The 25,011-nt window shown below is 36.4% G+C and overlaps 1 protein-coding gene across 7 annotated transcripts in view; it reads left to right on the plus strand.

Moving 5' to 3' along the window:
- The window catches only part of Mtmr1 (myotubularin related protein 1), an 87,381-nt gene that overhangs the window by 48,936 nt on the left and 13,434 nt on the right, over nucleotides 1–25,011 (plus strand). For all 7 annotated transcript variants that reach the window (XM_036174289.1, XM_036174295.1, XM_036174290.1 and 4 more), the window contains 3 exons: nucleotides 9,695–9,787; nucleotides 15,168–15,281; nucleotides 18,386–18,562. In XM_036174289.1, coding sequence (XP_036030182.1) covers nucleotides 9,695–9,787; nucleotides 15,168–15,281; nucleotides 18,386–18,562 — 384 coding nt within the window. The remainder of the gene's footprint in view (nucleotides 1–9,694; nucleotides 9,788–15,167; nucleotides 15,282–18,385; nucleotides 18,563–25,011) is intronic.

Below are 25,011 nucleotides of genomic sequence, written 5' to 3' on the forward strand. Positions count from 1 at the left end.
GTCTGTCTAAAATAATATCTCTGCTTAGCCTTGAAAACATACCTAATATGACTACAAGTTCGATTGTAATGTTTAACTACTAACTTTCATTTCTTTATGTAATAAATATTTGGTAATAATAACATTAACAAATTTCATTACATTGTTAAATGAACTAAGTACAATATCCTGAACAAGATTAAAAATATACATATAGCATTTTTAACAATAACAATCTCAATATATATAATTTATATACATTATATAAAAACCCAATCTAATGTAAAGTATTTAAAATTCGTAATTGTCTTTTAAAAATAGATTAAAAAATCTACCTTCTTATCTATATCATATCTGTATCCTCTCTTTTCTTTTCAGAGTAGATTCAATAATCTACCCTCTATTCTATCATTTCTATATATCTTTTTTTTTCAAACAAGAACCTTAAATCTAATCTTCTTTGTTTAGCCCTTATCCTAAGCAGTAACAACAAGAAGTTGTAACCAATACTCCTAAACAATGAAAATTATCCAAAACCCAAAACACATTGAAAGACCAAAAACCACCTGCCCCACACTACTTCTTTGGAAATGTGGGCATCAAGTTCTTAAAATTGCTTTCTGCTGTTTGTAGGTGAAGGCATCATTAGGGGATTCTGAAAGGAAAAATTTTGACTTATTTTGCCAAGTTCTAGGAAAGGTAGCTATGTCATTTGTTGACCATTCTCTGCATAATGCCAAAGTTCAGGGATTATTTCAAGTCCTTGTTCAAGTAGTCTGTGAAATTGGATCATCTCAGTTAGCCATTTTGTAATTGTTCTGAGCAGTTTGTAGTCCAAAGCTGATCTGTGGTAGATGTTTGTAAGTTTTTTGGTATTATTATTATTGTCCATGTGGAATTGTTGTGGGGCACCATCAGCTTTCTGGAGACTTCAAATCCAATGTTAGGCCTGGATGTGATTCCCTGCAGAAAAGTGATAGAGACTCCAACAAAAAAACATGTATAGGCAGCTAAATGAAGCCTCTTATCTAGAATTAGTTAGTACTTTATATGACCATTAATATCATAACAAAAGTTTAATATGTATATATGTATATCTTATAAATTTTGATATAAAATACATACCTTAAGAAAAGTTTAAATAATCAAAATAGAACCAAAGAAATAAGATTAGTGGCAATAGAATATCCCCTTAATTTATTGGTTTTCTTCTGTCACATATCAGATGGCTCTTTCATCTGACATGACAGATTTTGCATTTTCCTTTTAACAACAAGCTTTGGTTTAGAGAAGGAGAGAGCCATTCTCCAACTCCAAAGCCAGATTTAATTTTTAATTGAACGGGGAATACAAAAACACCATTTGTGTAAAGAGAAGAGCAGAAACAAACATTTAGGAAGATTTATGAAATTTTATATATGATTACCAATAGGCCAATTTACTCCTTTTCTTGGGACATTTTTTCTCAATGATTTGTCCTTTATCTTCAGATGTCTCACTTGTCCAGTGTTCTGCAGATTCCTTACCCTTCATTCTCCTGAGAAACAAAAACAAAACCCCTTCCCCAAGCCTAATCTTGTGGAGATTCCCTTTTGGCAAGTTATATCTGACCAAGTGAAAAGCATTTGTTAGTGGTATAAGTTAGTTTAAATGGGATGGATGATCATGCTGGTTGATGAACTATCACCTCTTCTAATTAAAAGGTCTCTCTTGTTCAAATTGAACCTTTGTCAATTTTGATGGTATCCATAGCTTATCTTCTCCTGTAGAAACAAATTCATAAGTTCATCCAAACTGTAACACATATCCTGGTTTCCATTCTGAGGTCAGCACATCTTTAAAGTATAGGTTGATTTAATTCTGTAGGTTTTTTTTTCTGTTATCCAAAGTCTCTTCACAGCTGTTGTTCCTTTCTCATTATCATTGAGAAAATTCAAAGTTAATAGAGCATTATGTAATCTACTTCTGGGGGATTTTGTTACCCCTTTCTGTTTATTTAGCACATCCTTTAGAGTTCGATTTGGCCTGTAGGATTATGTGGTATACCTGTAATATGCTTTATATTGTAATAAGCAAAAAACTGTTTTATTTTAGCAGAGACATATGCTGGAGCATTGTCAGTTTTAATTTGTGCAGGTATACCCATGATGGCCATAACTTCTAGCAAATGAATGATTACCGAATCAGCTTTTTCAGAACTCAATGCAGTTGCCCATTGAAATCCTGAATATGTATCAATAGTGTGTTGTACATATTTCAGTTTTCCAATTCTGCAAAGTGAAACACATCCATCTGGCAGATTTCATTCCTCTGAGTACCCTTTGGATTACATCCTGCTGGTAGTGGAGTCTGATTGTAAAAAGAACAAGTAGGACATTTCCTTACAATTTTATTGGCTTGTTGACAGGTTATGGAAATTCCTTTTTTTTTGTTTTGTTTTTTTGTTTTTGTTTTTTTTCAAGACAGGGTTTCTCTGTGTACCTTTTGTGCCTTTCCTGGAACTCACTTTGGAGACCAGGCTGGCCTCGAACTCACAGAGATCCACCTGGCTCTGCCTCCCGAGTGCTGGGATTAAAGGCATGCGACACCACTGTCCAACACAAATTCCTTTTTTGAACCTTTATTATTGACATGATGTTTTTTATGAAATTCTGAGACTTCCAGCTCAGTTCCTATCAATAATTTATCAATCTCATCATTACATTGTGCTAGAGGGTCTGGGAGGCCCATATGGGATCAGATGTGAATTATATATAAGGGCTACTTCCTATTCCTGATTATATCTTGTAACTGAAAAAATAACAAAGTTAATTCTGACTCAACAGGGATAAATTCTGCAGTTTCAATATGTAATACCACTCTTTCAGCTTACTGAGAGTCTGTAACTATGTTGAGAGGTTCTGAAAAATCTATTAATACTAACAGAATAGCATACAATTCTGATTTTTGAAACTAATTATAAGGACTTTGAACCACTTTACTTAAATTTTCTGATTTGTAACCTGCCTTTCCATGTTTGTTTGCATCTGTATAAAATGTATGAGTTCCATATATGGGTGTTTCCTGTATATAATGCAAAGCAAAATCCAATCAGCTCTCTTTATAAGTTGAATTCTATTACTTTTAGGATATTTGCTGTTAATCCTTCCCAAAAAATTACTGCTCTTTGCCAAGGTTGACTTTCTGCCCATAATTTGTCAATTTCATCCTTAGTTAAAGATACTACATTTTCTGCTGGGTCTATTCCTGCTAATCGACAAAGTTTCAATTTTCCCTTTATAATCAAGTCAGAGATCTCTTCCACATAAGTTTTTAATTTTTTACTCTGTTTATTTCATAGAAATATCTATTCCTATATAATATCTTCCCCCTGCATTAAAATTCCTGTAGGAGAATGCTTAGAAGGTAAAATAACCAAAATGCAATCAAGCTTTGGATACACATGATCCATATGTGCATCCTGTATTTTCTTTTCCACTAAAGCCAGTTCTCTCAGTTTCTCCTGATAATTCTCTTGGCCTATTTAAGTCCTTGTCACCGTCTAAGGTTTTGAACAAATTACTCAGTTCATCATTTTTTACCCTAACAACAGTCCGTAGATGGGAAATGTCTTCAAATATTCTTTGAAAGTCATTAAGATTCCATAATTGATGTCTCCTAATTTGCACCTTTTGGGATCTAATTTTTTGTAGACCTATTTTATATCCAAATAATTAATATAATCCCCTCTTTGTATCTTTTCAGGAGCAATTTTTAATCCCTAGCAAGGCAAAATTTTCTCTAGTCCTTCAAACATTATTTCTAAAGTAAAGCATTTAAGGCAGCTAGTAAAATATCATCCATATAATAATAAATTATAGATTTAGGAAATATTTGATATATCACTTCCAATGGATGTTGTTCAAAATATTTGCACAGGGTTGGGCTATTCAACATTTCCTGTGGGAGAACCCTTCATTGATATCTCTTAACCAGTTGAGAATTATTATAAGTAGGCACCCTGAAGGCAGCTCTTTTTCTGTCTTCTACTTGTAAGGGTATTGAAAAGAAACAGTCTTTTAAATCAATAACTATAAGAGGCCATCCTTTAGGTAAGACAGTAGGGAAAGTGATTCCAGATTGTAGAGAGCCCATTGGCTGAATTACTTTGTTAATTGCTCTAAGGTCTGTTACCATTCTCTCTTTACCATATTTCTTTTTAATAACAAATATAGGAGAATTCCAAGGGCTGATTGATTCTTCAATATGCTGAACATTTAACTGCTCTTGTACCAGCTCTACTAAAGCCTGCAGTTTCTCTGTTGTTAAAGGCCATTGCTGAACCCATACTGGCTTGTCGGTTAACTATTTTAAAGGTAGAGCTGTTGGTGTCTTTGAAAGATCAGTAGTAGTTGTGCATTGTTCTTGTATAATCTGGATGGCTGGTGACCACTCATTAGAACAATGCCTTCTAATATTTCTCTCAGAAACATGTGTTAGTTTATGATTTGTTTCTGAGGTTAGAGGAATATTAATCTGAGTATTCCAATGTTGTAATAGATCATGGCCCCATAAGTTCATAGCTATGTTAGCCACATATGGCTTTAATTTTCCTCCCTGTCCCCTTGGTACTGTACATTCAGGCCATCTTGCACTCTGTTTCACTTGAGATAATGTTCCAATCCCTAACAGCTGAACATTTACCTCCTGAAGAGGCCAATTTGGATGCCTAAATTCTGGTGCAATTATAGTCACATCGGCACCTGTGTCTACTGGACCAGACAACAAAACATCATTTATTCTTATTGTTAATTTTGGTCTTTGTTCACTTATGGAAGTTTGCCAAAAATTTTGATTTATGGTTTCTCCTGAATTTCCTATTCTCTCTGCCTCAGCTGTTCTATCACCCAGAGAAGCCTGGTTTATTCCAATAGCCATTTGGTTATTTAATTGCTCTGAGTATGGGTTCATTCTATGATGGCAGGAAAGGTCTGAACTGTATTTGCTGTGGGGGCCTGCCTGAGGCCCCTCTGAAGTTTCCCAAGGACAGAGGCAAAGGATTACCTTGTCTTTCCCTTACTGATCTATATTCTTGGTCTAATGTTTACCCTTACCACACCTTCTGCATAATCCAGAAGGGAGGGGCATTCTGTTGCCATTTTTCCTGCAATAAACATTCTTTCTAGGAATGCCTTGTTTACATTTCCTTTTCAAATGACCTTGCTTTCCATGCCCAAAACATCTGACATTCCTCAAAACTTTTGAAATTGCCTCTCCTATCCACATATCATCATCATGGCCATGATACTCAGTATTAATTGTGTCCCTGATCCAGTCCTCCAAGGTGCAGTTCTTGCCTTTAATGGCCTGATTATTCTTTTGCATGCTGCATTTGAGTTCTGAAAAGCCAAAGATTCAATTGTTATCTGTCTAGCTTCTGAATCTGGTACCATTCTATTCATTGCTGAAGACAGCCGTTGTAAGAAATCCATGAAGGATTCTTTTAGGCCCTGTATAACTTCAATGAATGACTCGGTTTTCTTTCCTGCTTCCTCAATTTTGTCCCATACATTCATGGCTGCCATGTGGCATATTATTAAGGTTTGGTTATCATATAAATATTGTCTTTGTATTTCAGCATATTTGCTTCTCCAAAAAGCTGATCCTAGGAAATTTCCACACCTCTATCTCTACATTGATTTTCTATTGTCTTGGCCTTGTCTCTAAACCAAGTGTGCCACTGTAATTGTGCTCCATGTCCCAGGACAGCCATTACTAATTCCTTACAGTCCTGAGGAATAATCCTATTATAAATTGACCGTGAGTTTAACATTTGCTTTACAAATGGAGAATGCATGCCATAGGATACTATAGAGTTCTTAAATCTCCTCAAACCTAACATTTCAACTGGAATCTAATTAGTTTAGACACACCCTTGATCAGGTAGTTGCTGTATGGTTCCTGGATAAATTATGTTTGATTGCTTAAAAACAGGCTGTCTCTCTGTAGCCTTATAATTTAATCCTGAAATAATTTCACCCTTAAATTCTTCTGTCTGAGTCTGAATTTCTCTATAATTTATGTTGACAGGTTTGTCTAAAGCTTTTATCTTGCCACTTAAAATGACCATCTTTTTTAATAGTAAAATAAAGATAATTAAAAAAATAAATATGCATAATTGATTTTACATCCAATCAACAATAATTTTCTCATGTAATTGTTCCATTTTCAGACTGCCTAATGTGTTATCAAACAAAGACCAAATTCTTCCACTGTAAAGATATTTTCTATTTTTTGTAATGTGGGAAAAAATTTTCTCTTTTAACTATTTTCTCCCTTTAAGATATCTGATATCTTAATTGACTTACCAAGTCTGCGTACAACAGTACAAATCTGACGGAATTTCACAGCAGTTACCCAGAGTGGTTGTAGTCTGAGATGGGAATCCAGAGAGAGAAAGAGAGACAGAGACAGACAGAGACAGAGAAAGAAAGCACCTACTACCTCCCAGGAGAAGAGAAAAAAGCTAAAAGGTAAAGTCTAGCCATGTGCTCTGGCTTGAGCCATTTGAAGCCTGAGCCATGGGTCTGTAAGTGGTGTAGCTGCTAAGAGCTCCAGACTTTTTAAGTTCTGGCCATGTGCACTGGAGATCTGGCCATAAGTAGCTCCAGCTGCGTGTATCCACACCACTTGTAGCTACAGTCGAGTGCAGCTCTGGTTGCTTATAGCCGGACCACTTGTAGCTCCAGCCTGGGCCTGTAAACTCTGTCCTGTAAGGCCACTAATGGTTTTTTAATGAATTCTTGCTACGTGGTCACCAAATATATACAAATTTCTAAACTCTCTTATTAAATGAGAAACACAGAGCCAAATACAAGGGTAATAGCCAAAGAGATCAGAGAAATAGTGAATAGCCATGACTAGCCTTAGCTTACCACCACACCATAGCTTCCCCAGAGAGCTTCTACCGGTCTAACATAAGGAGAAAGGCAGAACAGAGGAGACCCTGCCAGCTGCCACCATGAGAATCAAGACATAAAGATACCTGTAAGCCAAGAGCTGTGTAGCAAGGTATAGACTTATAGAAATGGATTAATTTCAGTTGTAAGATCTAGCTAGCAAGAAGCTTGAGCCATTAGGCCATACAGTTTTAATTAATATAAGCTTCTGAGTGATTATTTTATAAGTGGCTGCAGGACTGTACAGCATGCAAGCCAGGTGGAACCAGGAAATTTTCAGTCACAGGGTTTCTCTGTGTAACAGTTCTGGCTGTCCTGAAACTTGCTTTGTAGACCAGGCTAGCCTCACAGAGATTTACCTGCCTCTGCCTCCCAAGTGCTAGGATTAAAGGTATGTGCCACCAGCAGCAGCATTTTTAGTGTATTTTTAGCATAATTTAAAATCTTTTGGCCTCACACACATAATGCATATAAATAAAAATAGATAAACCTTTAAAGTAAAATAGAAACAAGTCTCCCAAAACAATCACCACCACAGCAAAACTAAACACCTACCCCATCAAATGAAAATAAGGTAATATACTCTAAGAGGTTTTTTTGTGTTGGGGGTCCTTTGAGACAGGGTCTTGCTATGCAGCCCTGTCTGGCCTGAAACTCACTATGCATTGTGTGATATTTTGGATTACATTCTGATGTTCCCAAGACTGTCAATGAAAATTTGCCTTTAATCAGAGGACAGAGCTAGCTACTAGCTGACCAATGTTAACCATAGATCTTTTGGAGGACTGAGGACAGATAGACAGGAAGTAGTAGGATGTGGTTTAGAGAGGGTCTCAGCCATTTTTGTATCAAGGAATGTGTGTGTGTGTGTGAGGTTTATCCCATCTGAATCTGTCTTATTTTGTATCTATTGCTTTAAACTGCAACATAGCTAGGGCAGACACATGAGGCATGAAGTAGAAAGCTGTTTTTGGCTTCATTATTGTGTGTTTAGAAGCCATTTTTAAACTATTTAGGCTTTATGGAAATTTGAGAGCCCCATGTTGATATGCCATATGTAGTTGTATGTTTGCTCTGGTCCCACCAAGCCTCTGCAGTCCCGTGGCCCACTTATAAAATAATCACTCAGAAGCTTATATGAATTATAACTGCTTGGCCCTTAGCTCAGGCTTACTACTGACTAGCTCTTACACTTAAAATAACCCATAATTCTTATTTATATTTTGCTGTGTGTGGCTTGGTACCTTTTCTCAGTTCTACCTTGTCATATTGCTTCCTCTGTGTCTGGCTGGTGACTCCTGACACAGCCCTCCTCTTCCCAGAATTCTCCTCATCTCTCACCCCACCTATACTTCCTGCCTAGCTACTGGCCAATCAGCATTTTATCAACCAATCAGAGCAACACATATTCACAGCATGCAGAAAGAACGACATCCCACAGCATGTACACAATGTGTTTTGATTTTGCCCATCCCTTCTTACCTCCATACAACTCCTCTTGGGACCTACCACCCTTGTTGTTAGATCCTGACATTACTCGGTCATTCCCTTGTTTTTATGGCCTTCCGGGTGGCAGTTTCACTGATAATTTTTCAAGCTTTCTATATGGGCATTGAATAATCTGCTTCATAACCATTCATTTCTTATCCTTTTGCTCATTTGAAGCTTATTTTAGAATGCTGTCTTTGGATGTCTTTTTATTCATTGAACTTTCAGTGCTTCTAGAAAATCTCTTTATATGATCAGGAACATTACATTTAACTATGAATGCATTGATAAAAAAATATCAAAAGTATGAAGTGTGTTCCTGAACTTGCTTGAGGAAGGACTTTGCCCCATTACCATTTAAAGAGTGAGATCTTGGGTTCTCAAAGTCATGTAAATATGGATAGCACTTATAGGGTCTTAACCAATGTTTTCATTCTCTGACTTACTGACATTTCTTATTATTTGTGTGTATGTGTATGATGTGTTCATGTATGTGGATATATAGAGGTCAGAGGTTAACATCAAGATTTCATTGTCATTTTCCACCTTTGAGACAGGTTTCTCACTGAATCTGGACCTTACCATTTAGCCTAGATTGGCCATCAAGACCTCCAAGTTCTTTCTGTCTGTGCCATCCACTATTTAGGTTCCAGGCATGTGCCACCATAGCCAGCTTTTTCATGGGTGCTGGGAGGGTCTAAGCTCAGTTCCTCTACTTGATCAAAAAGCACTTTCCACACTGAGCCATCTCCTCAGCCCTCTTTCTGACATTTCTGAACAATATCCTACTTTGTGAACTCCTAATTAGGCCTCCTACAGTGGTATAGTAATGGCCCTTGATCCCATCACTTGAACTGAAATGTTTGCTAGCCAGTTCTCCATCTTTCTTGGTATCAACTATATTAAAGTGAAATCATAAAACCATCACCATGTAAACATGGAGTAAATTGAAATATTGTTTCCTAAAAGAAATGAAAATCCATTTAGTTTAATGAACTCTTATAATTATGTAGTCATTTATTTTTTTAAGTTATACGAAGTAGTGATTTTTGTTGTGGCATTTTCATACTATGTACCATGATGCTCCAATGTTCTAATTCATCCTTCTTACAAACAATTTTGAGTGCCCATGATATAAAGGAATTCTTGTAGGCATGATAAGTCATGACTGGGCAAATTAAGTGACTTTTGAGAGGACCATAACACACATAAACACACACACACACACACACACACACACACACACACACACACACACAAACAAAAAATAATCTTTTGCTTCTTTCCAGAGAGTGGGCCATGGTGATGACAACCATGCAGATGCTGACCGATCACCTATATTTCTTCAGTTTATTGATTGTGTTTGGCAGATGACAAGACAAGTAAGAGATTTCAAGTATATTTCTGACCTATTATAGTTTTTGATTAAAATATATCTCATAGTTGAAAATTAAATTTCCATTGCTATTTCATTCAAAATGAGGGTGTATATGTGTTAAAAATCGGTCCTTCTGTTACCCAATACAGTTTAAGTATTCTCAAAGAGAATTCTCATTCACTTAAAGATGTGAACATAAAAGTAGAAACAATTTTCTTCTGCCAGTGGTTTTGGTCAATCCTTTTATCCATGAACTGTGCAAATTAAGGCCCAAATCCACAATTAATTCTGCTTCTACCTTTTCCCCTTTGTCAGTCCTCTGCTGAGCACTTACTCTAAGATTTCATCCCACCTTAGAACTGTTGGCTAAATGAGTCAGTCCAGGGCATCTGAGAATCTTCATACTCTGCTCCAGGCCATAGCCCTTCACACACCAGAGTCACTGAGACAAATGAGTATATAAGAGCCAATAACATAGAGGAAGCTTGGGAGCTTTTTGTCCTCCTAAGTTGTGGTTTTAGCTTTGTAACTCCACTGAACAAGACTCTGGTAAGCAAGGATATGAACAGGGATTCCCCATTCCTTGAATTAATCAAGCCCTGTAGCTCCACTTTAAATAGGGCCCATTCAGACATCCCCTAATCTCTAATATCCAAATCTGAGATTAAAATCTTAGCCTTGGTATAGGAGACTGTGCCAGACACATGAACTTGGACCCAGAAAGGAGAGAAAAGGCAGAGAAGTTTTCCCAGTGTGTGCTGTTCTGCCTGGCTTGAGTGGGAGTAAGTTGGAGACAGAACCAGGGCCTGTTCCTGTGCATCTGTGAGAAACTCCTGGCCATCTTCAGGGCTCCTCCAAATGCCTTGATGTTCATGTTTGATGTTTCTGAAAGCCTTTTCAAACTTCTCAGAGGATATTTATCTCCTTACTGTGGAAAGCCATGAATTATCATCCTTGTTTGCTGACTGTGGGCTACTGTTACTGGTAGAAGTGTGTTGGGATGACAAAATACTCAGCTGCCATCATGGTATAGACTGCTTCCCAGCAGCATCTCCTGGGAACTTAGTGGCGATACCAGCTCTAGACACACTACAGACCTGTTGATGCTCAAAGCTAGAGCCAACACTCTGGGGCTCCCAAGCCCTCCAGGTGCTTCTGATGTTTGAGGACACAGTGTTCCTTGAGTTTTAAATGGACTTGTAATAAAAACCTGAAGCCAGATATTGGGGTAAATGCTGAAAGATCAGAGGGACAAAGGAACATGCCACTGCCACATCCCACTTCTACTCCATGAATCCTCTAACTTAATGCCTCTGAGTCCTCAGCCAAAAGGCTTCCTCAGCTGAAAGGGATGCAGCTGTAAAGGCTCTCAGCTGAGAAGGGCTTCAGCTAAAAAGTCTCAGGCAAAAAGCTTCAGCCAAAAAAAGGGGCTTTAGTTCTTGTCTCCTCACATCTTATATACCTTCACCACCCAACCATATTACTTCCTTCCTAGTGCTGGGATTTAAGGTATGTGTGCTTCCCAAATACTGGTAGCAGAGCCATGAGATCTCAAAGGCTGGGATTAAAGGTGTGAGATTCCCAAGTACTGGGATTAAAGGTGTGTGCCACCACTGCCTGGCTATGTTTCTCTCCTAGACTGAGTCAATCTCATGTATTCCAGGGTGGCTTTGAACTCACAGAGATCCATCTGGTGTGCTAGGATTAAAGGTGTGTGCCACCACTACCTGACTTCTATGTCTAATCTAGTGGCTTGTTCTGTTCTCTAATCTTCAGGTAAATTTTATTAGGGTACACAATATATCACCCCAGCACAGTGCTAGACCAGCCCAGCTGGAACTTGAATCAGAACATGAATCTGTGGTGATATTGTCTTCCCCAATATAGTACACCCTAATAAACGTATCTAGGGGTCAGAGAACAGAACAGCCAAAATATTAAACATAGAGGTTAAGCAACGGTAGCACACACACCTTTAATACTACCATTTAGAAGGCAGAGATCCATCCAGATCTCTGTAAGTTCAAAGCCACACTGGAAACAGCCAGGCATGATGACTCACACCTTTAATCCCAGGAAGTGATGGCAGAAAGCAGAAAGGTATATAAGGCGTGAAAACCAAGAACTAGAGCTTGGTTAAGCTTTTAGGCTTTTGAGCAGCAGTTCAGCTGAGATCCATTTGGATGAGGACTCAGAGGCTTCCAGTCTGAGGAAACAGGATCAGCTGAAGAACTGGCAAGGTGAGGTTAGCTGTGGCTTGTTCTGCTTCTCTGATCTTCCAGCATTCACCCCAATACCTGACTCCAGGATTGTTTTTATTAATATGACCCTTTAAGATTCATACTACATGAATCCCCTGAATGTGAATCAGTGACTGTATCCTGAAGTTTGCAGAGCTGCTTTTTTGATGCTATGAGTTCACAGACTATGAGGATCAGCCCTACCTTTCAAAAATGAGAAACAAGGGGAAAGGATTTGGAATAGATCTTACAGACCATCACTTGGAACAGGCTCTTACCATCTTAGCATCCGCAAGCTGCCAGGTGTCTTATGTTAACTGGGTTCCATGTCATAGAGGATTAAAAATAGTAGGTCTGAGGGTAGCATGCCCAAGTGAAAGATAACAGAAATGACAGGCTGAGAAGGCCAAGATGCTGGATGGAAGTCCTTCTTTTTATGGTATCCTACTAATGACAAAACTTAGTGGTTGTTCCATTCAATAAAAGAAAGCATGAAACACATTTAAGAAAAATTACCTTAAAATTTAAATGGAAAAATTGATAACCATCTCATGGATATGAACTAGCTCATTTTCCCCAAATGCTTCTGAACATGCACATTGGCATGCATATGTGTGTCTATCCTTTCAAATTGACCTCCATTTCTCACACTGATTAGTGCTTATTTTTACTCCAAATTTGTTACTTTGTGCTGCTTGTTGGTTTTTAAGAAAGAAAATAAGATGTTTGGGTGGATTAGTTCAGGAGCTTTTCACAACTCTTTGATTCTGTTCATTAAATGTGTGTGTAATTTTCCTTAAAATAACATTAATACATAAGGAGAGGAGATAAGTGTTAAGAGTTTATCTATAAGTCAAAAACTGATTTTTACATGGAACAAGCTAGTACAATATGTGTCCATGTAATATGATTTGTTTATTTTTCATTTGCTTACTACAAATTGAGTTCAATCAGTATAAAGTCAGAAAAAAAATCTCAGAATACAATGAGCTGTTTTGTGTGTTGACAAACTATTACAAAAGGAACTAGGGAAATGCTTGAGGGATTCTTTATCATCTCAGAAACTTTCTAGAGCATCTATAGTTTAAAGGAACAGTTACCCTTTGAGATAACTCTTGATTCTTTTGTTCCTCAAAAATACATTATGATAGATTTTTGAGACTACATTTGAGGTAAATTATATAGTCTCTGGATGATGACAGGAAAACAAACTACTGCTTATAGAAACTTAATCTTCTGTTTGCAATTCTCTGGTAATACCACTGTCCCTACTGAACTGTATCCTGAATTATTTATGGCAACAGTGCTCTTTGTGCAATTATCATCTTGACTCAGCCACCCAGTAGGTCTAGATGAACTGCGCCTTGCCTACTTTGTCTTCACACAACTGGCACCCAGTAGGCTACACTAAAGCTTGTAGTTATTGGAACTAGAACACACCTACTTAAGCTTCCAGGTCCATAATATAGACTTCTAGAGTAAGTATAAATATTCAGTGTCTCCATTGGCTCAGGCTGCTATCCTATGTACTAATCTAACAACAGTTAGGAAACCTGTGTCAGTGATCCTGGTTGTCACTCAAGAGATGTTAAGATTAGACATCATAGTATGCAAGCATCACTTTGACTGGATAATATAAATTGTTTCTTTTAACAGTACTAGGGATTGAATCAGAGCCTTGCACTAGACAAGTACTAGTGATTGAATCAGAGCCTTGCACTAGACAAGTACTAGTGATTGAATCAGAGCCTTGCACTAGACAAGTACTAGGGACTGAATCAGAGCCTTGCACTAGACAAGTACTAGGGATTGAATCAGAGCCTTGCACTAGACATAACTGAAATACTTGCTCCCTGCCTAAGAATAGATCTTTAGTGTAAACTGACTTGATGCAAATATGATAGGTACTTCTGTTTATTTGCTTTTGTTACAGCTTCCTTTGCTACATTCAACAGAGTATATTTCAGTGTTTTAAATTATAACTTTGGCACATGGTAGGCACTCAGTATAGGCCTGCTGCTGAGATCATTATTATTTCCAGATGTCTCATGGGTGCTAAGTGTCTGTTACTGGCTGGAACCTGTTGGCAGGCAGTGCTAATAATCTTCACTGAAATTCTGAAAATCCACATTATGAATTACCTAAAACAACTGAGGTGACCATGTGGTTTTTCTTCTTTAATATGTTAATAGGACTAAATATAGTATTGGATTTTTTTTTATATCATTTATTTTCATTGTGAAACCAGGCTTACATTTCTAGGATAAACCAGACTTGGTCACGTAATATTACACCCTTTTTATATACTACTAGATTCAGTTTGTTTACACATTGGTGCTGATTTAGAAGTATGAGCTCATGGGGTTGTATTTGTGGGAAAGTTCTTAAGTATGAGTAGTCTCTAATACACATATAGAGCTAGTCACATATTCTGTCCCTCTTGAATCACTTTTGATAAATGTTGAACCTGGGGAGCTCTTCCTCACTCTGTGGCCTGCAATGTGCCTCTAGGCAAAAAGCAGGTCTAATAACAGTGCTTTCCTCATTGACTTGTCTTCTCTCAAGGGCCACAGTTCCATGTTGTCTACTGCCAGTATCAAAAAGACATGTGGTTTGTGTATTTTATCCATCTGTCTAGTTCTTTCTGGCAGAAGGATAACTCTGGGCTGTGTTCTACCCTGTGAGAAACTGGAAGCTATCTAGTTTTTTTTTTTTGGTTACTGAAGAGCACAACAGATTTTGTTGGTTATAGTTGTTTCTTTCTTTCTTTCTTTCTTTCTTTCTTTCTTTCTTTCTTTCTTTCTTTCTTTCTTTTTGTTTTTGTTTTTGTTTTTGTTTTTTGAGACAGGGTTTCTCTGTGTAGTTTGCACCTTTCCTGGAACTCACTTGGTAGCCCAGGCTGGCCTTAAACTCACAGAGATCCGCCTGGCTCTGCCTCCCAAATTCTGGTATAGTTGTTTTTTAAACAGACATATCAACTCAGACTTGAAATTCTCAATTAGTTAAATTTTGCATGTACTGTTTGCCATTTAATCTGGCCATATTCCATATTGTAGTCCATCTCTTTCTTTCACAAATAAGTGATATGTTTTTGTTTTAGAAATCAGACTTCAAGACTAAACTTTATTTTTCTCTTCATTTAAGTTCCCTTCAGCATTTGAATTTAATGAATTATTCTTGATTACAATTTTGGATCACCTCTATAGCTGTCTTTTTGGAACCTTCTTGTGCAACTGTGAACAACAGCGCATCAAAGAGGTAAGTATATTTACTTCCCCTATTCCTCAGGCACCTGTCCTAGTAAGGTCTACCAGAAGGGGGCCTGAATGGAAAGAAGACTTGGCTCCTTATCCTACTACTGCTTGTAAATGGTACAGAGTAGTAAGTAGGAGAGATGCCCTAGATGCCTTTCCAAGGTTTTAGCAGTCTGATCATAGGTGTCTAATACTTGTAGAAGCAGGAAGTCAACAAGCCCACAGCTCTCTAAGGTGTTAGACAAAACCATACTTCCATAGCTCAGTTTGATAGAACCCTGTTAACTTTTTAAAAAAGATTTTAATTTATATGTATAAGTATGGTGCCCTAGGGAGCCAGAAAAGAGCATCAGATTCCCTAGAGCTGGAGTTCTAGACAGGATAAGCCATCATGTGGGTGCATGGAACCAAACCCCAGGTCCTCTCTTAGAGTGGCATTTGTTTTTAAAAGCTGAGCAATCTCTCTAGCCCTCCTGTTAACTTCTTAATTTTAAAAAGGGGGCATTCAATAGTAAATACAATGGCATGTGAACTGAATGTCAATAAAGATATTTAAAGTAAAACAAAGGAAGCCTACAACTGCAGAATGAAATCTATGAACTGCATGTATCTTTACCAATTTTTGTAAAATAGGGAGTACAAGATTTATTCTTCATTTTTTTTAAAAAGAACTCAACATAGATTACATAACACAGAATTTACTCATCTGAAGTATATAGTTCAGTGTAATCTGATATTTAATTCCATAAATATTTCTATTACCAGTTATTCTCCATCCACCTGGCACCTAGAAATCACTAACCTGTCAATTCTGGACATTTCCTATAAATGGACTCATACAATAGGTACATATTTGTGAGTGACCTGCTTTACCTAGTGTAAAATTTCAAGGTTCATTCATATGCCAGCCTATTACCTTTTTTTTTTTTTTTTTTTTTTCCGAGACATGGTTTCTCTGTGTGGCTTTGTGCCTTTCCTGGATCTTGCTCTGTAGACCAGGCTAGCCTCGAACTCACAGAGATCCACCTGCCTCTGCCTCCCGAGTGCTGGGATTACAGGCGTGCGCCACCCCCGCCCGGCTCAGCCTATTCCTTTTTATGGTTAAGCAATATTCCTTTATGTGAATAGAGTACATTTTGTGTGTCCATTCATCAGGTGATAGATACTTCAATTTTTTTTTCTTTTTGTGGCTCTTTTGAATAATGTTGATATAAGCATTCATGTACAAGTTCCATTTCTCTGCTGTGTATTTTCTCTCAGTATGTGCCTAAGAATGGAGTTGCGGGATCATGCAGTGACTCTGACCTTTTGTAGAACCCCCATTATTTTCCAAAGCAATTGCACCAATTTACATCCTTAGTAGTAATATTCTGCAAGTTTTAGTCTCCCCATATTTGCTGACACTTACTATCTTTCTTTTAAAAAATAACCATTCTAGTAGATAGTGTGATATAGTTTTTTGTACATTTCCCTAATGATAAATGATCTTGGGCATCTTCTCATGTGATCATTTGACATTTATTTGTTTTCTGTGGGAAATATCTCTTTAGTTCTTTGCCCATTTTTCAACTAGGTTATTTGTCTTTAAAAAATCTTGACTTGTCAGTTCTTTATACATTTTTATATACAAGTCACTTTTATATGATTTGTGAATGTTTTTCTCTCATCTGTGGGGCTTTCCAATGTCTTTATAGTATACTTTGAAGCACAAAAGTGTTTAACTTTGATGACATCTGATTTATTTTTTTATGTTTTTTGTTCTTTTGATATAGCTAAGAAAACATTGCTCAAACCAAGGCCACCAAGATTTGATCCCGTTTTTCCTCTGAAAATGTTATAGTTTTAGCTCTTACATTTAGGTCTATGATCCACTAAAAGTTATTATTTGTGTATAGCATTCACAAAAACTCCAACTCTATTCCTTTATGTTGTCTGTCTAGTTGTCACAGTACTGTTTCTTGCAAAGACTGTTCCCCCCCAAGGAATTATGTTATCCTTGTGGAAAATCAGTTGAATGAAGCTGTGCATGGTAATGCATACCTTTAATCCCAGTACTTGGGAGGAAGAGGCAGGTGAATCTCTGAGTTCAAGGCCAGCCTGGCCTACCAGAATGAGTTCTAGGACAGTCAGGGCTACACAGAGAAACACTGTCTCAAAAAACAAAACGAAACAAAAAATCAGTTGACTGTAAATGTTGCATGAATTCATTTCTGTACTCTATTCTGTTTCCTTGATCTGTATGTCTGTTTTGATACTAGCAACACTAGTATTTATTATTATAGTAATCATGAAACTTCCCACATCTTCATTTTTCAAGATTGCTTTGGCCACTCTGGATCCTTTGACTTGTTAGTAATGTTTCTTTTATAAATAACATATGTAAATAATGACGTAGTCATAATTCTATGAGAATCCTATAGGTTTATAGTTCCTGTGAAAAATATACCTCATAGAGAGAAGGCAGTCCCATGTGCTCCAGAATGGTACAACATTTACTTGGTTTTACTTTTTATTCAAGTGACTTTTTCAACTTTTAATCCATTGTTTAATGGTTATCTGCCCCATTGTTACCACACATTTGTTTGTTTTTATTCAGATGAACAAATCTAATTGTTACAACATTTCTAAAGTATATACTGTAAAATTGAAAGGGAGATATAATGTGATGGAAATATAAAGCTTTTCCAGCATGCCACCATGGTGTTTTTCTGCAGATAGCCATGTCATTACAGGGGATTCTAAATCCACATTTGACTCACATTTCTGAATATAAAGAGTCACAAAACAAACATCAATCCAGAATAAAACATCTGTTTGTTACTGATGATCCTGATTATCCTGTAGATGCTAGAAAGTTTTTATTCCACCTTCTTACAGATAAAGTTACCACATGTTGCCTAACTTCAACACTATATTTTCCTGGGACAGCCCACATGTCATATGTAGCACGAGGCTGTGCATAGCTTGAGGGGTGGACCTTAGTGAATGTGCATAGATTTTTCAGTGTTTTAATTCACTTCATTATCTAAATTCTTCCCTTTATGAAATATTAATCCTTGAGTCTATGGAGAAGAACTTATTTCAATGTACTGCTCTTTTCTTTTTTAGGATATATATACAAAGACTATATCTTTATGGTCTTATGTCAATAGCCAGCTAGATGAATTTTCAAATCCCTTCTTTGTTAATTATGAGAACCATGTGTTATATCCTGTTGCTAGTATGAGTCACTTGGAATTGTGGGTAAATTATTACATACGATGGAATCCACGGATGAGACCACAGGTAATTTTCTGTTCTTCTTTTCATAAGAGTATGTCTTTCTTTCAAAACAAAGTTAGTGTTGTAAAAATGTGTATATAGTAGATACTGACATATTGAAGGTCTTTTGCCCCTAGAATTCAAGGTTCCATCTTTTGTGTTCCCATTCTAGGAGGTTCCTCACATATCAACCCTGATACCAATTGCTGACTTAGAGTTCAATCTCTTATATGTCTGCCTTATACTAGCAAAATGGTAAACTGTATCATCCCTTGCTGTGTTCAGTTATGAATCTTATAAATTGTGGAGAGTTATTGTGAGTGGCACGGTACCTCCCTCTGCTAGTGTGGATATGGAGGCAGTGAAGGCCTGTGAAAAATGCTCTGAGATTCACTTAGAATGTAATAGAAAGAAGGTGTGTGATAAGTTGTAGGTCAGGTACAGCTTGAAAGAGGAGTAAAGTTTCCTCACCCTGCTACATTATTTCATAGTAAAGTAACATTTTTTGAAATTGAAAAAAAAAAAAGGTACAGTACCCAATAGAGGCCAGTCAACCAAGCCTCTCACTGTAGACAAAATTCTAAATGGTCTTATTAAGTAAAAAACATGGAGCCAAATATAGGGGTAAAAGCCTTAGATCAGAGAACTAGGGAAAGCCACCAGCCAACCTTACCTCACCAACTCTGCAGCTTCCAAGTGCATGACTTCCTGTGTACCCATACCTTTATTGCCTTGCTGTTCGGCCCTCTCATTGGCTATCTTAGCCCAGCTACCTCTCTTCTTCTTCCAACACAGCTCTGTCACTTTCTGTCTGTCTGGACAGACCTCGAGACCACTATGGTTGGTACTAGGATTAAAGGCATGTGTCACCATGCTTGGCTCTGTTCCCTAGTATGGCCTTGAAAACAAAGAGATTCTGCCTGCTAAGGGATTAAGGGCATGTGCTGCCTGACTTCCTATTTACTTAAAATGGCTGGTCTTTCCCCCCTGATCTCCAGGCAAGCTTTATTTATTAACATACAAATAAAATATCACCACATTTCAGCACAGCACAAATAAAATATCACCATATTTCCCCCTTCTATTTTAATGAAAAGAAAAAAGGAAAAAAGTTATAGCTAATACAAGAGAAACTATATACAATAAGTATAATAACTATATACAATATATAAAGCAATAAATACATCAACATTGTCTAATCCATTTGCATTGACAAATTTAGAGAAAATATTCCACTATCTATCCTATTTTGGTGAGTCCAAAATGTACCTAATTCACTTTCTATCCTATCTTGTATTACTAACAGAAAATTATCTTATAATAGCTTTCAAACTTATACATTTTACACCTCCTTAGTGAGTTTCTTTTCTGAATTTCTTAACCAGTAAAATTCTTACTACAACTATCTAATCTTCAGCTCCCTCAGAGACCCAAAAAGGAAATAATATTACCTAGTAAAAGAGGAAGTACAAACAAGCAACTTCCAAAAAAATGTGAGTTGACAGAAACAGCCAGCTGCCTGGACAGTCACCCAAAGTTTCTCTGCAATGTTGGGGCATTGTATTCATCTTAAATGCTTAGCATATATGAGAGACGCATTTGTGAAACAGGATATACACAAGGCCTACAGTTCAACCTCATATTCGGTGTGAAAATTCCATGTACCACATAAACTTGAATTCTTCCAGTGTCCTATCATGATTCAGCATTTTAAATTCTGGAAATTGCTGATGTTTTTACAATTTGGTTGCCCATTCTTCTTGGCTTGTGGGCAGCTTCATCTCTTTTACTAAATGCCAGTCTACCATTGAGAGGTTAGACTCCGTTAGCCTAGTTACTCCTTCAAGAATAACTGTTTCAGCTACTGTTTCACTGGACACCAGAAGCCAGTGGTCTATTGCCTGTTCAGCTGCCTTCAAAGAAAGGGGCACTGTACCTTGTCTGGATTGCCGAGGTCACTTGAGCAATGGTACCATATTGTCCTGCCCTCAGAGGATGCCTGTGGCCAAAGCTACAACCACACTTGTCTTGGCAAGGATCAGTAGTTCTTTGTTTTGTGTACTGTTTGTCCAATTTGGATAGCAAATTGTCAGCAGTCAATGCGAGGGCACTTTGTTGCCCAGTGGCTAACTTTTGCCACAATGAAAGTTAATTCCATATTCAGTTTCTGCAATGCCCATATCTTCCCTGAAGTAAATTGGTGCTGCCAGGAAGAGACATGTCTCATAGCCATAAAAAAGGAAAAAAAAACTATATTATTAAAACATTTTAAATGCCATATTCTGTAGACCTCTGAAGGGTTTGAAGATGACCAGTCTATCTAAATATATCTCTGCTTAACCTTGAAAAATACTTAATATGACTACAAGTTAGATTATAATATGTAACTACTAACTTGCATTTCTTTATATCCTAATAGTTGATAATAATAACATTCAAAGATTAGCAAATTGCATTACATTATTAAATGAATTGTATAGGTACAATATACTGAACAAATAGAAATATACATACAGCATTTTTAACAATATCAATCTCAAATATGTATCAATAGATACAATTTGTATACAATCTATAAAAATCCAATCCAATGTAAAATATTTAAAACTAGTACATGTCTTTTAAAAGTAGATTCAATAATCTACCTTTTTATCTATATCATATATATATATAAATATATATATATATCCTCTCTTTTTTCTTTTCAGAGTAGATTCACTAATCTACACTTTAATTTATCATTTCTATACACCCTTATTTCAGAGTAGATTCAGTAATCTACCTCTTATCTATATCCTTATTTTCTTTTCTTTACTTTTTTTTCCTAACAAGAATCTTAAATATTATCTCCTTTGTTTAACCTCTTTCCTGACCATTAACAATATAAACTTGTAACCAACCATCCTAAAAAATTACAATTATCCCAAATCAAAAACCCATTGAAAGACCAAAAACCACCTGCCCCACCTCTTGGGAATGTGGGCATAGTGCTCTTAAAATTGCTTCCTGCTGTTTGTGGGCAAAGGAATCATCAGGGGATCCTGAAAAGAAAAATTTGGGGTTAATTTTCAAGTTCTGGGAGAGGTAGCTGTATCATTTGTTGTCCATTCGCTGCATAATGCCGAAGTGCAGAGCTTACCTCAAGCCCTTGTTTAACTAGTCTATGAAGCTAGATCATCTCAGCTACCAATATTGAAATTATTCTGAGCAGTTTATAGTCCAAAGCCAATCTTTGGGTGATGTTTGTCAGCTTAGTGGTAATATTTTTCATGTGGAATCGTCATTGTGGGGCCCCATCATCTTTCTGGAGACTTCAAATCCAATGTTAAACCTGGTCATGATTCCCTGCAGAAAACTGATAGAGACCTGAACACAAAAACATGTATAGGCAGCTAAATGAAGCCTCTTTTCTAGAATTAGTTAGTACACTATATGACCATTAATATCATAACAAAAGTTTTAAATAAATATATATATATTATAAATTTTGATATAAAATCCATAACTTAAGAAAAGTTTAAAGAATCAAAATAGAACCAAAGAATTGAGATTAGTGGCAATAGAATAGTCCCTAAATTTATTGGTTTTCTTCTGTCACATATCAGATGGCTCTTTCTTCTGACATGATAAAAGAGATTTTGTATTATTCTTTTAACAACAAACTTTGGTTTAGAGAAGGAGAGAGCCATTCTCCAACTCCAAAGCCAGATTTAATTTTTAATTGAACTGGGACTACAAAAATACCATTTGTGTAAACTGTCTGTAGAGAAGAGCAGAAACAAGCCTTTAGGAAGATTTATGAAATTTTATAGATGATATACTGGTAGGTCAATTTACTCTTTTTCTTGGGAATTTTTTTTCTGGAAGATTTGTCCCTTTTTCTTCAGATGTCTCACTTGTCCACTGTTCTTCAGATTTCTTAGCCTTCATTTTCCTGAAAGACAAACACAAAAACCCTTTCTCAAGCCTAACTTTGTGGAGGTTCCTTTTGGCAAGTTCTATCTGATTAAATGAAAAGCATTTGTTAGTGGTATAAGTTAGTTTAAATCGAATGGTCATGCTGGTTGATGAACTATCACTCTTCTAATTAAGAGGTCTCTCTTGTTCAAATTGAACCTATGTCAATTTTGATGGTATTCATAGCTTATCTTCTCCTGTGTAAACAAAATCAAAAGGTCATCCAAAATGTAACACATACTCTGCTTTCCATTCTAAGGTCAGCACATCTTTAAAGTATATAGGTTGATTTAATTCTGTAGGTTTTTTTTTCTGTTATCCAAAGTCTCTTCACAGCTGTTGTTCCTTTCTCATTATCATTGAGAAAATTCAAAGTTAATAGAGCATTATGTAATCTACTTCTGGGGGATTTTGTTACCCCTTTCTGTTTATTTAGCACATCCTTTAGAGTTCGATTTGGCCTGTAGGATTATGTGGTATACCTGTAATATGCTTTATATTGTAATAAGCAAAAAACTGTTTTATTTTAGCAGAGACATATGCTGGAGCATTGTCAGTTTTAATTTGTGCAGGTATACCCATGATGGCCATAACTTCTAGCAAATGAATGATTACCGAATCAGCTTTTTCAGAACTCAATGCAGTTGCCCATTGAAATCCTGAATATGTATCAATAGTGTGTTGTACATATTTCAGTTTTCCAAATTCTGCAAAGTGAAACACATCCATCTGGCAGATTTCATTCCTCTGAGTACCCTTTGGATTACATCCTGCTGGTAGTGGAGTCTGATTGTAAAAAGAACAAGTAGGACATTTCCTTACAAATTTATTGGCTTGTTGACAGGTTATGGAAATTCCTTTCTTAAACCCTTATTATTGACATGATGTTTTTTATGAAATTCTGAGGCATCAAGAACATTTCCTATTAATAGTTTATCGTTCTTGTCATTACCTTGTGCTAGAGGTCCTGGCAGATGCATATGGGATCAGATGTGAATTATATATAAAGGATGCTTCATATTCCTGATTATATCTTGTAACTGATTAAATAACAAAAGTTAATTCTGACTCATCATGGATAAATTCTGCAGTCTCAATATGTAAATCCACCCTTTCATCATACTGGGTGTCAGTAACTTTGTTGAGAGGTTCTGAAAAATCCATTAATACCAACAGCACAGCATAAAATTCCAATTTTTGAACTGAATTATTGTGACTTTGAACCACTTTACTTAAATTTTCTGACTTGTAACCTGCCTTTCCTTGTTTGTTTACATCTGTATAAAATGTAGGTGCTCCAGATATGGGTGTTTCCCAAACAATTTGAGGCAGAATCTAATCATCTCTCTTTATAAGTTGAATTCTATCACTTTGGGGATATTTGGTGTTAATCTCCCCAAAAATATTACTACAAGCTGTTTGCCAAGGTTCACTTTCTGCCCATAATTTGTCAGTATCCTCCTTAATTAAAGGTATGACAATTTCTGCTGGGTCTATTCCTGCTAATTGACAAAGTCTCAATTTTCTTTTTAAAATCAAGTCAGAGATCTTTTCCACATAAGTTTTTAAATTTTTACTCTTTATTTAGTAGAAATATCCATCCCAATATAATATCTTTCCTCTGCATTAAAATTCCTGTAGGAGAATGCTTAGAGGGTAAAATAACCAAAATTTAATCAAGCTTTGGATCCACATGATCCACATGCCCTTCCTGTACTTTCTTTTCCACCAAGGCCAATTCTTTCTCAGCTTCAGGTGATAATTCTCTTGGACTATTTAAGTCCTTGTCACTTTCTAAGGTTTTGAACAAATTACTCAGTTCTTCATTTTTTACCCCAGCAATAGTTTGTAGATGGGAAATGCCTCTGAATAATCTTTGAAAGTCATTAATCAATCTGTAATCAATCTCTCCTAATTTGCACCTTTTGGGGTCTATTTTTTTGTAGATGTATTTTATATCCTAAATAGTTCATAGAATCTGTTCTTTGTATCTTTTGTTTTTTCAGGAACAATTTGTAATCCCCAAAAAGGCAAAGTTTTCTTTACTTCTTAAAACACTCTTTCTAAAGTATCTGCGTTTGAATCAGGTAGTAAAATATTGTTCATGTAATGATAAATTATAGATTTATATAGGAACTTGTTTACATATTACTTCCAATGGCTATCATACTCAATATTGGCACAGTATTGGGCTATTCAACATTCCCTGTGGGAGAACCCTCCATTGATATCTTTTGACTGGCTGAGAATTATTATAGGTAGACACTGTGAAGGCAAATCTTTCTCTGTCCTTTTCTTATAAGGGTATTGAAAAGAAACAGTCTTTTAAATCAATAACTATAAGAGGCCATCCTTTAGGTATTAAAATAGGCAAAGGAATCCCATATTGTAGAGAGCCCATTGGCTGAATTACCTTGGTAATTGTTTTTAAGTTTGTTACCATTCTCCATTTATCAGATTTCTTTTTAATAACAAATACAGGAGAATCCCAAGGGCTGGTTGATTTTTTTCAATAT

Source organism: Onychomys torridus, chromosome X (genome assembly GCF_903995425.1).
Source record: "Onychomys torridus chromosome X, mOncTor1.1, whole genome shotgun sequence".
NCBI classification, from domain to species: domain Eukaryota; kingdom Metazoa; phylum Chordata; class Mammalia; order Rodentia; family Cricetidae; genus Onychomys; species Onychomys torridus.